This window comes from Chiloscyllium plagiosum, unplaced genomic scaffold (genome assembly GCF_037043375.1).
Source record: "Chiloscyllium plagiosum isolate Xiang-an unplaced genomic scaffold, Cpla_swu_hap1 HiC_scaffold_26, whole genome shotgun sequence".
In the NCBI taxonomy this organism is placed as follows: Eukaryota; Metazoa; Chordata; class Chondrichthyes; order Orectolobiformes; family Hemiscylliidae; genus Chiloscyllium; species Chiloscyllium plagiosum.
Genome location: NW_028270164.1, coordinates 23,138,492 through 23,154,366, shown reverse-complemented (window position 1 = coordinate 23,154,366; position 15,875 = coordinate 23,138,492). Strand labels below are relative to the sequence as shown.

The following is a 15,875-nucleotide window of genomic DNA, read 5'->3' as shown; positions in this document are numbered from 1 at the left end:
CAGAGCACTAGATGAGGAACTGTTGTGTCATTTGGGTAAGATCAGAGATTGAAGGTTCATGCCAAATGTTTCAAAAACCATTTTAAGCTAGAAAATGAACACATCTGCTGTGAATTTAAGGTAAAGAAAACAAATGAAAAAGCTTTTACTAATTTTCAATCTTATAGCATGACTTGATTGACATTGTGTGCGATTTAGTGATTTTCAGATTATGTAGTACAAAAGCTTCAAAAACGTGATTAATAAAGCTCTGAAATGTTACAATCGGTCTTACCCCCTCAGTGACCGAATAGTATGATGTTTTACTTTTTGTCATATATAAATGTGCCAAGTTTTACTTTAAAGCATCTGTTTTATCAGGAATAATTTAAATGGAATGTTGATTTACCACTTTTATAATTTATCAGCTATAATTGGTATTCTAACAATGAGCAAAACTTAACTATTTTAATGCAGTGTTGATATTTATCAACTATTACAATGAAATTCTAAAAGCCTTTAAGCAAATCACTTAAAATAAGCTATACAATGAATGTTGGATATAGGATTTTCATTATATTGCTGAAGGTAGTGAATGGTCTAGCTAACTGTAGGAACATTTAATGAGATTATTTGTTAGTGACTTACTTCAGGAAATTGCATTGTTTTAAATGAATTTATTTTGTGAATACAGTATTAGAATTGGGCCAGTAATTCTATAACATTTATGAAATAATAAAGTTCAAGTCAAGATTCAGAACTGAGCTCATTCTTTCATGATTGATCGAAGCCACCCACTAAGTGATTGTCTTCTGTGGACCAAGAAGGACTCAAGGCCATCCTATTTCAGTCAGCCAATCTTAACCAGTGAGTAACAGAAAGACCAGAATTGTAGATGAGGGCAAGATTGAATTTGGCTCTGACCAACTAGGAGAAAGTGAGGACTGCAGATGCTGGAGATCAGAGCTGAAAATGTGTTGCTGGAAAAGCGCAGCAGGTCAGGCAGCATCCAAGGAGCAGGAGAATTGACGTTTCGGGCATGAGCCCTTCTTCCTAAAGAAGGGCTCACGCCCGAAACGTCGATTCTCCTGCTCCTTGGATGCTGCCTGACCTGCTGCGCTTTTCCAGCAACACATTTTCAGCTCTGACCAACTAGGCTAATGACACCAACTAAAGTACTGCACTTCATAAAGACCATCTAGCTAACCCACCACTGACCATTAAACTGTAATCCATTAGAAATCAAAGTGTTTGGAGGGGAGATAATTTTCAATTTAAAAAAAAGTTTCAAATCTTGCCTGACAGTTGTTCCTTGGCTTTCCCTTGTGGATTGTTATACTTTTCTGTTGATTAAGATGGTGCCACTGTCAAAGATTAACTTGTAGAGAGGATGAAGCAGATATATCGTTTTGCATTTCCTTTCCCGTCTCAGTTACAATGAATTCTGTCCGGTGTTTGGACTGTTTAGCATGTAGATACTAATATAAGCTATCACGTAAACACCAAAAAAAATCTAAAATTGAACATTTCACATTGGAGCTGGATTTTGTAAGAGTTACCTCCTTTATAAAATGATAATTTCTATATGAGCGAGGTGATTTATTTAGACTTCATGTTTAAACTAGTTTCCTGCTATGAATATGTCCTTTGGGAACTGAAATGAATCTCAATAAATTGTAACCAAATGAGCATTTGTATTCATGAAAACTAGTGATTAACACTTTGAATTCTGAGATAAGATTTCAAAATCAATATAAACATTATAGGCTTGAAATTACTGTTGTCAGACAAGCACTTTAAACTGCATGTGTGATATTCCCCTGCTCATTATTTTAACCTACAGGTTAAAATAAATCCTTTGTTAAATTAATGGACAAAGATCATACATACATGTTAAGCATTTGTCAGTATGAGTTTGAGCTTTAAAATTGATTCCAGGATTTTTGAAGATGATTTGAAATCTGTAGAATCCATGGTAGAATTAGGTGTATGGTGTTCAGAAACCACTTGCGGGTTTTGTTGATTAGGGCAAAGGGAGAATATTTTTCCTGCTGTAAATTCAGTGCTCTGTAAATTTCTCATTCAGCTTAAAATCCATTTTTAAAACCTTGTTAGTCAGGAAGCAGACAATTGTTATCATAGTAGCATCAATAGTTTCACTGTTTGTATGTTTTATCAGAAAGTTTTCCCAATATTTCAGGAAGTGAAGTAAATTATCCTCTAAAATTTGTGAATCCATTGTTCAAAATTAAGGCTGTCAGGAAGCAGTCAGACTGAACACTCAATTGGTGCATTTACACATTGACCTTTAGAAATGTGCTGGTCCACGGCCAGATCTTTGTCTGAAACATTCAAGCTGTGTAATAAATGGGATGAACCGTATTGGTCTGCTATCACTTGGTGCAATACATATAGCCTGATATCTCCTGCAGAAATTGTGTTGGATAAACAGAATAAACTTACTGTTTGTTGTCTGGAATGAATATATTAGCACTATTTCAAGTAATGTAGAAATATTTTGGTTGACTAGCTGAACCATAACTGGAGCCAAACTTCCCAGTCTTTGGAAACATTGTAGTACCTGAAGAGAGGTATTCACTTAGTCATGTCTGTTTCGTCCATCTATCTAACAAGTGCATGTTCATAGCCAGTGCTGTCAGCCCTCACCCTTACAGCTATTAATATAAAGTTGAGAGTTGGATTTAACACACTCCTGTCAATAGATCTGGAAGGTGCAGTACATAAGATTCAGAGGGTGACCTTTCTGATGCTGAGATGCAGATAGGCCAATCAGAGGCACCAACTCTTCCCCCAACAAATCATGCACGCTCGCACGCCCCATTTGGAAACCCATTCCCTGATGCCACATTCAGAGATTACCTCAGCTTCTTTTTGTAGTGAGACTGCCTGTACGCCCAGTAATAGCCACCAATCCTGGCTTGCACTGCTGGGACAACAGAGTTGTGAACCATCAATAGGCCGTGATTCTCCAAAGCAAATCTCTCTTGCTTTCTCCCTCACTTGCTCTTAGTGGCCTATAAATACCCAGCCCTGATCTTAGGAAGGCAGAGGAATGAAAAGAAATGCCATAAGAGGATCATTGATGTAGCCACACTTGTGGAGTATTACATTCTGCCACTAGCAATAGCTTTCAGTATTGGGCCCGAAGTTAAACCAGGACCTGTGAAAGTCTAGGGATGAAAGTTTTGAAATATCTGTCCAGACATATAAAACTAGGATATCATCAGAGTCTCCAATACCCAATGTTCAGTTGTAAATGACTAGAATTTCTGGCCATGTATTCTTAACATAGAAGTATCATATTGTGAATGCTGGACATTGAACTAAAAACAAACAATTCTCGTAATACTCGACAAGTCCAGCAGCATCCCTGGGGAGAGAAACAGAGTTAAAGCATCAAGATGATGATTTTTCATCAGAACTAATCCAAATTCTATCTATATTGAAGGGTTATGGACCTGAAAAGCTAGCTCAATTTCTCTCTTCAGAGACATTGTTTGACTTGCTGCTTTGCCCATATCTTTGTTTTCGTTTTACTTAATATCATCAGCTTTTCATATAGGTGGGGGGAATGATTTTTTTTTTGACAGACATAACAGGAATCCTGAGTGTGTCTCATTATTTTCCAAATGTTCAGGATCCTCTCTAACAGCAGCCTGCAGTTTTGTTGTTGTCTTAACAGTAATGGTTTTTAACTTTGAAACACGCCAAAAGGGATAATCCTAAATGACTTTCCAAAATATGAATTTTGTGATGGGGGAGAGGCAGTGCGATCTGATTTTGGTGCTTGGTAGTAGCTGGAATGGCATGTGCGAAGCCAACTCGACAGTTCTTCATTTCCATGTTAATGAGGTGTTTGCTTTCAGCAATATCCAATTCAGTGCATCATTCTTGAAAAGTATAGTTTTGTGAGATTTTACAAGGACCGTGTAATGCTGTAGTACAAAGCATCATTGCTAAAATCAATTTATGCAAATATTATGCCATTCATCAGCATCCAGTTCTTTCCTAAAGTGAGGAAATTAAGAATTATCTATACATCATTAATTCTATTTCATTAAGTTAAAAACTCAATTGGAGTTTTGACAAATTGTGTGCTGTCAAAGCATATTATTCTTCCTTTTCTATTCCACTTTGCCTTTGGTTGAATGCTGATCGCTTTGGTAGTACTGTACTACTTTCAAGCTAGTTGCAGCATTTAACAGAACAATTCTCCAAATACTTTTTAAAAAATCTGTTTGATTCTGCGTAGTGAAACATGTTTTTATTGTTCTGTGAAATTCTTTTTGGCATGGTTTAAGAGGTGGTTTGTTTTTACTGTGATGCAGTTCACTTGGCTGGTCTGCCATTGCTTTGTTGTATGGAATGTTACAAAATGTGAGACAAAGTGATAGTTAATTGTAATAAATTGCTTTGTACTGCACACCCTTTCTTCCAGAGTTAATCTTAGTATTATATTTTCATGTTTTCTTTTTACTCCATAAAATTGAAATTCGCCATGTGCTACTTGCTGTAGGGGACAATTTGTTAGTTGTGCAGGAGTGTGACAGCAGCTTAATCTGTCCAGCTCTCCGCCAAGGAGCATTCATTTATTTCAGTAGAAAATGTCAGCGCAAAATTAGAAAGCAGCCATTTAACGGCAGATGCACATATAAGTGCTAGAAGGTGACATATGTTCTAATTCTGTGTTCTTACTTTCATGCTGTCTTTGACAGAATCGTATGTGAAATGGGGGAGGCACGGCCTCACAAAGAATCTGGTCCCGTGCAGCTCTGTGTTGGGGAGTGCAAACCTGAATTTATGACTGAGTCGTCACAGCAGTATACCTTTGTGGTGAGTTAATCTGAGAAGGAGTGGTTCGATGCCAGTTGAGAAATTGTACCACTTCCATAAAATCCAACCCAGGGTGTAAAAAATGAAATTAGGTTTCATAACTGTGCAATCTACTGTATGTTTAGAAATACGTCTATTTAAGAATCACCACATTGTGTGGTATCATTAAATAAGTGCTTCCTGATCTATTTCTGATTTGTTCTCTTCCCTTTATAGTTTGGCCTTTCATCCTTTACCTTGGTTTCTTTGGTGTCCATTGCATTTCCATTTCAGTTATGCAGCTCTCGTTATAATCATGATCAACTCTAACTACAAGTTCTGACAGAAAAGACATCATTATAACTTTTATTGGTCTTCCCAAGTAGCATCAACATTTAATGTATTCAAAGTGGTCTTCAGTTCTCACTGTCCAGAAAATACAAGACATCTCCTATGTCAAAAACCATTGTACATTTCTTTTCCATTTTTGTGAAAAAGATCCAATGAAATTTTACATGTATTTCTCTTTATGGAATGTTCAAAATCCAAAATTAGATGTCAACTTGTATGATTATGTTTATGAGTTGACAGTGTTTCATATTGTCTCTTTGTTACGCTTTTTTAGAGACTTCTATTTCACTTTCTTTCTCTTGCCAGATTTTTACTGTTTGAAACTAAGTTGGGGTAACAGTGCATTATTGTCAACTAACTTGCACCCTCCAACTTATCATAGAATCCCTACAGTGTAGATAAAAGTCATTTGACCCTTCAGGTCTGCACCAACCCTCCAAAGAGCATGACACCCAGATACTATTCCACCCCCCCCAACCCCCCACCCCCACTCCATCACCACAACCACCACCACCCCCCACACCCTCCCCCTAATAGTCCAGTATCATGAATATTAGACATTTCGTAGGTTGTGAATTAGGATCATGTTTGCCTGCAGAAAATTTGTGCAAACAATATTTTGTGGAAAATACCAACACTTCCAAGATAAGCGACCTTTAAGTTGTTTATCGGGTAACTTGCCACACAAAGGATTTGTGTGGTTTAGTCTGAACACTAAAAATTTCCTGAACAATTTAAGGTCAACTGCTAGCAGATAAAATGGTGCATGGCATGGATAAACCCAATGAATTCATGTATCAAAACATTGATTTCCCTGAGGATCATTTGAAAGCCTTTGGGAATTGCTGTAAAAGGTGGAATCTGGCATCTCCACACCATTAAAATTGTCCAAACTAAAATCATTTCATGTTAAATAAGGTTATCATTACCATTTATGCTGATATAAGTGAAAAATTTGTTGACATTTTTTATTTTCAGAATTTCAATATTCGACATAAACAGGCTCAACTACATTTTCTTCGACTGAATTTACCTTAAGTTCCAAGTACTTTCATAACTTGTGTGTATCCTCCAAGTTAGATGTGTTTCCTGAACCATCAAAGAATATTCTGATTCTTTGATTAGCATTACAGTGAGTGCACGATTCAGTTCTGGTTAAGGAGATTTGACTGACACTGCTTAAAATTATTCAAAATGCCTTTGGTAATATGCACCAGATCTGGAACCATGTTGAGAGAGTCAGAGCAAAGTGAATAGATTTGTTTTAAATTACCTTTTCTTCCTGAAAACATCAGAAGCTATTATTTATTTTTGTTAGTTAGTCATTTAATGAGAGATGAAAATAAAGTGAAGGGTCTGCTCCACTTCCCGAGGCACTATGGTAATTTGTTTATTATCTTCTCTTATTCTAAAAGATAATACAGCTCCAAATGAAATACTGATTTGCAAAACCAACTGTATAATTCAAACTGATACTGCTGGTTGTAAAAGTTAAATGAATGAAATAGAGGGCAGTCATTGAAAGTATTCTTTTCAAACCTTCAAAGGTGACAGTCTTCAGAGATATGTATATATCATTGAGGGCCCTTGGGAAGGGAGAAGAAGCAGAAGTTAATAAATGTAAGCCAAGGATCTTTGGTTATGTTTTCACAAGAGTGATGCATCATGAAAAGATTCTCTACGACAGTATCAGTTAGAGTAAACTGGAGAAGTAATATTATCAGTTAATCCAGCTTTTATTCTATTTCTCTTTATCCGTATGATTTTCCTCTCTCTTTTTTCCTTTTGGCAGAAGCCCTCACTGGAAGACCTGAAACCAAATCGAGGCCCAGAGTCTGGGGGAACAATGGTAACAATTACTGGAAGATATCTTGGAGCCGGCAGCAACGTTAATGTGTTGTTTGGGAATCAAACTTGCGAGTTTTATAGGTGAGAGTGGTGGAGGTGGTGGGGGTGGGGAGCTGTTAGGATGATGATGTGCAGAATGATTTTCCATCCAGAAGCATCAGGATTCCTCAGAACGGAGTTGGAATAGTTCTTATGCTCTAAATATTGACGTTTGTTGAGTTGATATTGTGAATTCATACCAATTCATACTACATCATGAGGAACAACCTGCCTGAATGCCACATCTGCAAACCCCTGAATCCCTGGATTTTTGGGAGATGAATGAATCACTGGGAAAATTCAAGGTTATATTTTTATTTGTTGGATTAGATATTAAAGAAAATTGTGGCGTAAACTTCAAATTTTAACTGTCCTCTAAGATGCAAGACTCCCTACAGTATGGAAACAGGCCCTTCGGCCCAATGAGTCCACACCAACCACCAAAGAGTAAACCATCCATACCCATTCCCCCACCCTATACTTACCCCTGACGAATGCACTTTACATTATGGGCAATTTAGCATGGCCAATTCACCTGATCTGCACATCTTTGTGGGAGGAAACCGGAGCACCTGGAGGAAACCCACGCAGGTACGGGAAGAATGTGCAAACTGCACGTAGTCAGTTGCCTGAGGCAGGAATGAAGCCCAGGTCCCTGGCACTGTGCTAACCACTGAGCCATTATGCCACCGCAAGCTTTACTATTGTTTTTCATGTTATGCCGATTGCACATATAGTGAGAAAATTTGATCTGTTTTGTTATGCTTGTATCTAAGATAGTTAACATCAAACAAATTGAATGCATCTTATGTTGATGCAGAGATTAAAAATTGTGATATAATTAGTGCAAGAATATCGTGTTGCAATTTGTAACCAACTAAAGGAAACTAACAAAATTGATACAAATAATAGGTACAAATTTCAAACATCAATCTTAAATGCAAAGGTGTGAAGCCTCTCCAGCACTCTACTACCATGGATTGAAATAACATTGATCCAATAGTAATCAGATTTTTAAAAATAATTTGCAAGAATTTAAAGCCCTAACTGGAATTACCAGTACTTCCAGATTTCTTCTAGGTTTGCTACCCATGTGAACATTTGCAATTAGCAAGAGAAAGGAAACATTAACCTTTCAAGTTTGCATTGATTTGAATCCAGTGTCAGAGCCAAGAAGATCCTGTCCTTACAGATGCATCTAGTAACTCTCAAAGAGACATAGATCGATTCAGTGAGTTGGTCAAACCATTGTAAATGGAGTTCAACATGTTGAATTGTGAGCTCATCTAATTTGGTTTCATGGAAGACAAATTAGTGTGTTTTTTAAATGGTAAGAAACCAGAATCTACAGAGGCACAAAGATATTTGGTTGTTGATGTACACAAATCACTAAAAGCTAAATGCTAGATTTAAAAAAAAATCAATCACAAAGGCTAATGGAATGTGAGCCTTTATCCCAAAGGGGATAGAATGAAAGGGGTGTGGAGCATAAATTCTGCTTGTATTCCTTTCAGTTTTAGAAAATTGATATAATCTAATTGAGATGTTTAATATAATAAAAGTATTCATTAGATAAAGGGAAGCAATTTCTTTTTGTAGGGAACTTAAGATGAAGAGGACATAATCTTAAAATTGTTGCCAAACTATTCAGGAATAAGTTTACAAAAGGCTTCATCAAGGAGAATGTTCTACATATTTGGAAGCTTTGTCCTTTAAAATTCAGTGGCTGCTGGGTCAGTTAATGCTCTCAAGGGTTAGATTGGTTGATGTGTGTTAGATCGGATTATTGAAGGCTATGGAATAATACCAGGGAAATGGGATCAGACATGATCTAATTGTATGATAAACTGGCTTAAGTGATTGTTACTGCTGTTCTATGCATTGTCAGGCAACAAAACATAGAAGCCTAATATTCAGGCGTATCACAGACGATACACTTAAGGTAATGAAGCAAATGAGTTTCTAAAAATAAACCATTCACTTTCTCATTAAAACATTGGCCGTAATCTTCTCTGTTCCACAACAAACTTTGAAGGCAGAACTGGGAGGAAAGTCAGATATATTACCATGTGGTAGAGTTGGGCCATCACTGGAAGAGGTTGCTAATCTGCAGAATTAAGTGTCTAATTGTAGACTGTTTGGGACAATGACCAGGATCTTTCCAGTGCTGCCCTGACAATTAGATGTATAGAGAAGTGTGCTCACAGCTGCTGCTCTGTCCTACCCCTCTGAGGCCTCCGGAAATATTTCTACACCCCCTCACCCCACAGCCATCAGCCATTATCTTGCCTTCTCTTTCACTCCCCCCCCTGCCTCCCATCCCCGCGCTGGTCTGGCATTTGTGGCCATCATTTATTTTATTCCACTGAAAATCTTTCACTGGGTTCCTCAAGATGGAAGTAGCCTTGTGATTTCCTGTCTCCAATGGCAGCACCTATTGTTACTGTAGGCCTTCTAATTGGGTTTGCAGCCTCAGAAACTGCCCCTCTATCCTTAATAGAATAACATAGCAAGAGGTAGCCTCTTAGTAGGCTCCCTACGGGAATTCTTCTCAGGCACTGCCCTGAAAGGAGTGCAAACCTCAATTACTTTTCAATATACCCAATGTTTTTATTGATGTTCCCTTTTTTTGTAGCCAATCACTTCAAGTAAATAGGTTTATACCAAAGAGTGGAAATTAACCTTTTGTTTGTCTAATGTCTTCTTTCCATTGCAACAGTTAATTCATTTGGATTCCAATGAATTAAATATAACTTAATTATAATTAAGGCATTGGTCAATGCTGTATTTGAACCACAATTTTACTTTTTTAAAACAAATTTTGCCACATTTCAAATAAAACCCACCTGTAGATAATTTCACGGAGTCAGATTGACACCTAAGTAACCTGGCATTTCCTTTATTGTGGTCAATGAATGTCAATTAATAAATGCTGCAATTTTGAACCTCTGTGTTTATTGAAGGGGTAGAGATAACTTGTTTAATGATAAATCTTATAATTTTTATTCCCAGAAAGGCTCAAAAATATATAGACAATAAGGGATAGATAGTGAAATTGGTATTTATCTTCTGAGCTTGATTGTTGTATTGTTTTTTTTGTTTAACCCCTGCATTGTCAAGCCATTAGTACATGTAAATTTGTACAAATTGACTCAGAGCACTTTTAATCTGTGCTTAGATTTACATCATTGTTATGTAATTTGAATATCAGAGAGAATAGTGCATCTCATCTAATGAAAAGTCATTGACATGAACCTTAACTTATTTCCTCTCTCCATAGATATTGCCTGGCCTGAGGGTTTCCATCAGTTTTTGTTTACATTTCAGGTTTTTACCATCTGCATTGTTGCATTTGTGTTATAACAAGTGAGGGAACATGCAAGGCAAATACAGTAGATTTAAAATTTGGAAATAATGATCAGTTGTATCAATCAGAATTGACTTTGGCCTTTAAATATTGTGTGAGGTTAAGCTTATTTTGATTTCTCAATTTAAATGGGTATTGCTGTCTACATTGTATTTGATCGTAACCCATTTATTTTGGGATCCAAGGTACAGATCCAGCACAGAGAGCTACAAAGGTCTCTCCATTGCCTGTTTAAGTATATCAAGCAAAATGAATTAAACTAATTTCAATCCAATCTCCTGACTTTACTATTAAAAAGAAATTGAGAAAATGTATTCCAAGTTGACCATTTGATGGCTGGTATATCTTTCTGTGAATTTGAGATAAAGTAAGTTGCCTTGAAGAAATTCCAGTGGGAGTCGGGAAATGCATCTGCCTGCTTGCTTCAAAGAGCCAAAATATTGTATTCCCCCTCAACTAGACTCACAGCTCAGTTTAAAAATGACACTTTTATCTTTTGGAGCAAGGTCTGTATTTTCACCATTTTGCATGGGACGACTTATCTTCCTGTGACTTCTTACAACCAAGAGGGCTGCTTGATCTTGAAACTGCTGTTCCTTTGTTCCAAGTTCAAAAGATCCTCAATGGCTATAGGGAATTTATCTTATGTGCTGAGTCTTTAAAGAGCAGATGGGAGGCACTGCACTTGGCGGTGTTGGTGAAACTGACTAATGTCAGTGAGGTATTTATTCTTGTACTCACCTAGGAGGGCAAGTTGGGAAGCAGAGGTGAAAGTGAGGATGCTGGAGATTAGAGGTAAAAACAATGACTACAGATGCTGGAAACCAGATTCTGGATTAGTGGTGCTGGAAGAGCACAGCAGTTCAGGCAGCATCCAAGGAGCAGCGAAATCGCTGCTCCTTGGATGCTGCCTGAACTGCTGCGCTCTTCCAGCACCACTAATGCTGGAGATTAGAGTCGAGAGTGTGGTGCTGGAAAAGCACAGCAGGTCAGGCAGCATCTGAGGAGCAGAAAAATCAACATTTCAGGCAAAAGCCCTTCACCAGGAAGCACGCTGTCTTATCACCATGCTAATGCTGAACTTCATCAAAGGCAGCGCCAACACTACCGAGTTTTGAAAAAATTCTGGAACTGTTGTGAAATAAAATCCATGCTGCGTTTAGACACATTATAGTTAATTGTGTTAAATTGCTTTCAGATATTGGATTTGGTGGCTCTCAGCATTTTTACTGCTACAGCTACATTTCAGTGACAAAATGACTGAAACTAGTCTCTTGAGAATCAAATAGAAATGTGTCATGTGGCTGTAACCAAATCACAATATTTAGAAGATATCAAGAGTCATTGGAAGTGATCATATTGTTACTGAAACCTTGTGATTCAGTTACAAACTTTAACCAGTTCCAAAACAACAAATGTGCTATGTTCTTGCTTAATTTTGAGGTCTTTGCTGTCTTTTCAGTAGTGTTCCAATGTTACTGCAGAACCCAATGATATTTAAACAGTATTATTTTTTGATATTAAATTTAAATATTTAATATTATTTAGGTTGCAGAAGTTCTAGGTATAGGATATATTGAAGCTCAGTTTTTAAGAATAAAGAAAATAGTCTGCAAATATCTCACATTCTATTTCTACTTCAAGTAATGGAAAATTACAGGCAGCTATCTTGCAGGTGATAATTGTGGATAAATTTGCATAGACTTAAATGATTGCTTAGTAATCAAAGAAGCAGCTTGAATGTGGAAGACAGCAAGCAAGGGAAACTTAATTTGTTTGCAAAATACAGCCTACCTCGGTCAGTGCTGATTCAGAACAAGAAGTGCCGTGTGTGCTATATGAAGCTACTATCTAACACAACATACTAAGGAATGATTCAGCCTGTATGCAGGCACAGAACAGTATGTTAGTCAATAAGCTCCTAATATAGAACCGATCTGTATTCCATTAGAAATAATGTGGTTTGATTTCTGGCTGAGCGCCACAGGCTGGGAAGAGTTTAATGAGATCCACACTAATTACAGCTTTCTATTTTCAATCTTCTCTGATGAACAGAGTTGAACAGAATAGAATTACATGAAAATAGTCCTGACAGGCTAATAATAATCTGAATAGCTAATTACTGAAGAATCTGGAGTAGCTCAGACGGGTGGCAGTAGCACAAAATACAGTCTTTATTATAATATGCATCTGACCGTAATGCTGCATGGGTCACCTGAGGCTTCCAGGATACCAGAGCACTTCTCCTGGAGTGTTCCATGCATTCCACACTTACTAATGTTCTTTCTCATATACTACATTGGAAAACCCCAGCATCACTGTGATAGCTTTGGATCTTAATAGACTATCACTGCGATGCTGCATAACATTAATGATGCCCTTTGCAGAGCTTATGACTGGGGTCTGCTTTTGTTGAATGTAATAATTGCTGTTCTCATCAATCAGTATGCACTACTCATCTCATGCAGTTGCACTTGCAGTATGTAAGCAAATGTCCAATTTATAAGCTGTGGGAATTTTTTTTTTATGTGCAGTACGAGGGGGAGAATGCCTATATTTTATCCTGGGGTCTTATAACCAACTTTTGAAAGTTTTATGCGACTGACATGAAATTGATCCTGGCACTTTAGAAATTAATTTTTTTAAATTCCTCATAGACAACTTGATGGAAGAATTGAATAGACAGGCTGATAGCAATGAAATATCACATACATTCTCCAAGCTCACAGGGCAATGTTAGGAAGATTGAATTGTAAGGCATAAAATAAAATAACCGAGAATATAAGATTGCACATTAATTTGTGCGTGGATAATATATATGGGGACAGAAATTTACTTTTAAGACTCACGTATATTTGCAGTGAACTGTGCCCTCTTGCCAGAATGTTTTTTTTTAAATTATAGTAGATTCACAATGCAATCTGTGTGTTTGAGATTTGCTTTGAGAAAGTGCCATTTTACTGCAACATATCCTAGATCACAGCAAGTTCAAAGGACACTAAGTAGAGTCCGTACTTCTGTTATACTTTGTTAATTCAATGTTATTACAATGACACAAGCTCTTTCTTAAAGCTTTTTCTCTGTCCAGTTGATGCAGTCAAGAGCTTCCGTCTCAATAAGGAGGCTTCAGGCCAATTCGCATGCTCACGTAATATCAGTTATGCAGTTGAGCTTAAGGGTAAACAGGGGATCGATATTGAATGATAAATTATCTTTGACATCATATTAGAGGTCTTGTGCTGCAAATATGTCCCTACATATGGTCAGGAGATCTGGGTTTAAGTCTCACCTGCTCCAGAAGTGTGTTATAACATTACCGAACAGGTTGTTTGGAAAATATCGGGGTCTTGAGGCGCAGTGGTAGTGTCCCTACATCTGAGCCATTGGGCCTTGTTCACGTGCGTTATATAAAAAGAAATAGACATGGGATAGCGGAGAATAGTCAGAAGGTTGGAATATGTAGGCCTACATCCTGAGAATAAAATGGTTATCCAAGGGAAATAAAATCTGTTGATCCATTTAATAATCTGCTATGAAAACTCTGCTCACATTTTGACAAGAACAAATTTCACCACAGCAGCAGAGGCTACCAGTAACACTCTAAAACAATCAAAACATTCTAAATAAAACAACCACTACTATTCTTAAAGGTTCAACTCGCCCTATCTCCTAATGTTAACAGATCCTTTAAAACTTCATTTAGTTCTACATTTTCATTGAAAATGAATCACTTGGACCATAACGTATATGTGTACCAAGTTTTGTTTAAATCCATCTGGTTTTTGAGAAGTATTGTTTCCACACAAACAGAGGCAGCAACATTAACTCAGTGCACCTTCAGTGTAAGGACTAATGAGCTATTCAGGAATGGGAATTTGTTTTCAGTATGTGAATTTGCTCAGAATAATCAAATCATGCAGATGATTTAGACTTGGGTATACCAGATTCCAGATTAGATGAAATAATATGAAAAAGGTAATTTTTAAGAAATTGTTATCCTGATTGTGCAAATGTTTGAGTTGCAAATCACTCAATGTCTACCAATGTAAGAAGTAAGTATTAATTCTAAAAGGTCAAGAAAATTATGCAATGGTCATATTTTTTCTCAGTATGTTAAAACAAAGAATAGTTCAGAGTTCTAAAATAATGTCAAACATTTCACTTTTAGCATTTATAAGTACAAAAATGTTAGTGATAGCATCTGTTAGAATTGCAGGTTTTCAATAGTAGATGAAACCCTGTATAATCAGCCTGTAACTACTTGGCATGGCGCACTCTCGGATCTGAGCAGCTAATCCTGTACTTTTTCATATTCAGAAGAAGCGTGTCCACATTTATTTCAAAACTGCAACATTGGGTAATGCTAGAGACAGACTATATTGCATTCTTGAATTAATCATTTTCCCCATCTTTCTCTTTAAAGGAGATCTGTGTCTGAAGTTGTTTGCGTTTCTGCTCCATCTCTTCATGGTACTGGCCCTGTGCGTGTTTCAGTGAGTGTTGATCGTGCTCAGATGGAGGATAGCTTGTACTTTGAATTTATTGATGATCCCACTGTCCTGCGGATTGAACCAGAATGGAGCATTGCCAGGTACCAGATCTTGTGACATCTGATGCATTCTAAAATGAAGTTGCAAACTGAGGTGGTTGCTGGTTCAAACAAGACAGCAGGTTTATTCCCCAAGGTACAGGTACATAGGAGAAATAGCATAATAGGAGAGATTGCTTCCCTGATCATAATTTGAGTCACACATTTATACAGCCTACAGTCACATTAGATACATAGGTTGCTCACGAATCATAAGGTTACAGGACATGCGCAATGATTACAAAGTATCACACCTCCCAGGGACATCTCTGTTTAGTGCATTGAAACTCCTAACCTTGTGCACATTCCTCAGCACTGAATCCCTTTCTACTGCCAATGAATCCCCTGATGGTGTGTTTCCAAAACATTGTTATCCCTTGTGTTACTGTATGCCACCCAGCTAGGGCAATCATCTCATCCTCATCCTTAAATGTCCCTTTTCCCTTTGTGTTGTAGAGGGGTTTCCCTGGCCCATTCGTCACTATAGCCCTTCAGTAGATTATGATGGTTCATTTCAGTCACATGCATGTGCATATTGCTGTGGCTAGTGTGCGTCCAGTGTTAAATTATATACATTCCAGCTCTTGCATCGACTTGTTTCCATTTTCAGCTGTGTATTGCACTTGTATTTATTTGTCTATTCATTTGTACAGCTACTTTTTCTACTATAACAACATCTGACTACAGCAGCTATGGTGCTCAACTAAGCGCTTAAAAAACAAATTTCTAATGCAACAAAATCATGGATTAATTTTCCCAGCCCCTGAATGGTATCAGCAGTGATGTGAAGTGTTGGAAAATATGGTGAAACTGAAAGAATCTGAATCTGGACATTGAGAAAAAAATGTTCCAAATTTCAAAGACATTCTG

The 15,875-nt window shown here is 37.3% G+C and overlaps 1 protein-coding gene across 2 annotated transcripts in view; it reads left to right on the top strand.

The window, feature by feature from the left end:
• plxna2 (plexin A2) overlaps positions 1 to 15,875 on the top strand; it is a 498,163-nt gene that overhangs the window by 392,416 nt on the left and 89,872 nt on the right. For both annotated transcript variants that reach the window (XM_087973574.1, XM_087973575.1), the window contains exons 14-16: positions 4,716 to 4,833; positions 6,956 to 7,092; positions 14,841 to 15,008. In XM_087973574.1, the coding sequence (XP_087829700.1) occupies positions 4,716 to 4,833; positions 6,956 to 7,092; positions 14,841 to 15,008 (423 nt within the window). The remainder of the gene's footprint in view (positions 1 to 4,715; positions 4,834 to 6,955; positions 7,093 to 14,840; positions 15,009 to 15,875) is intronic.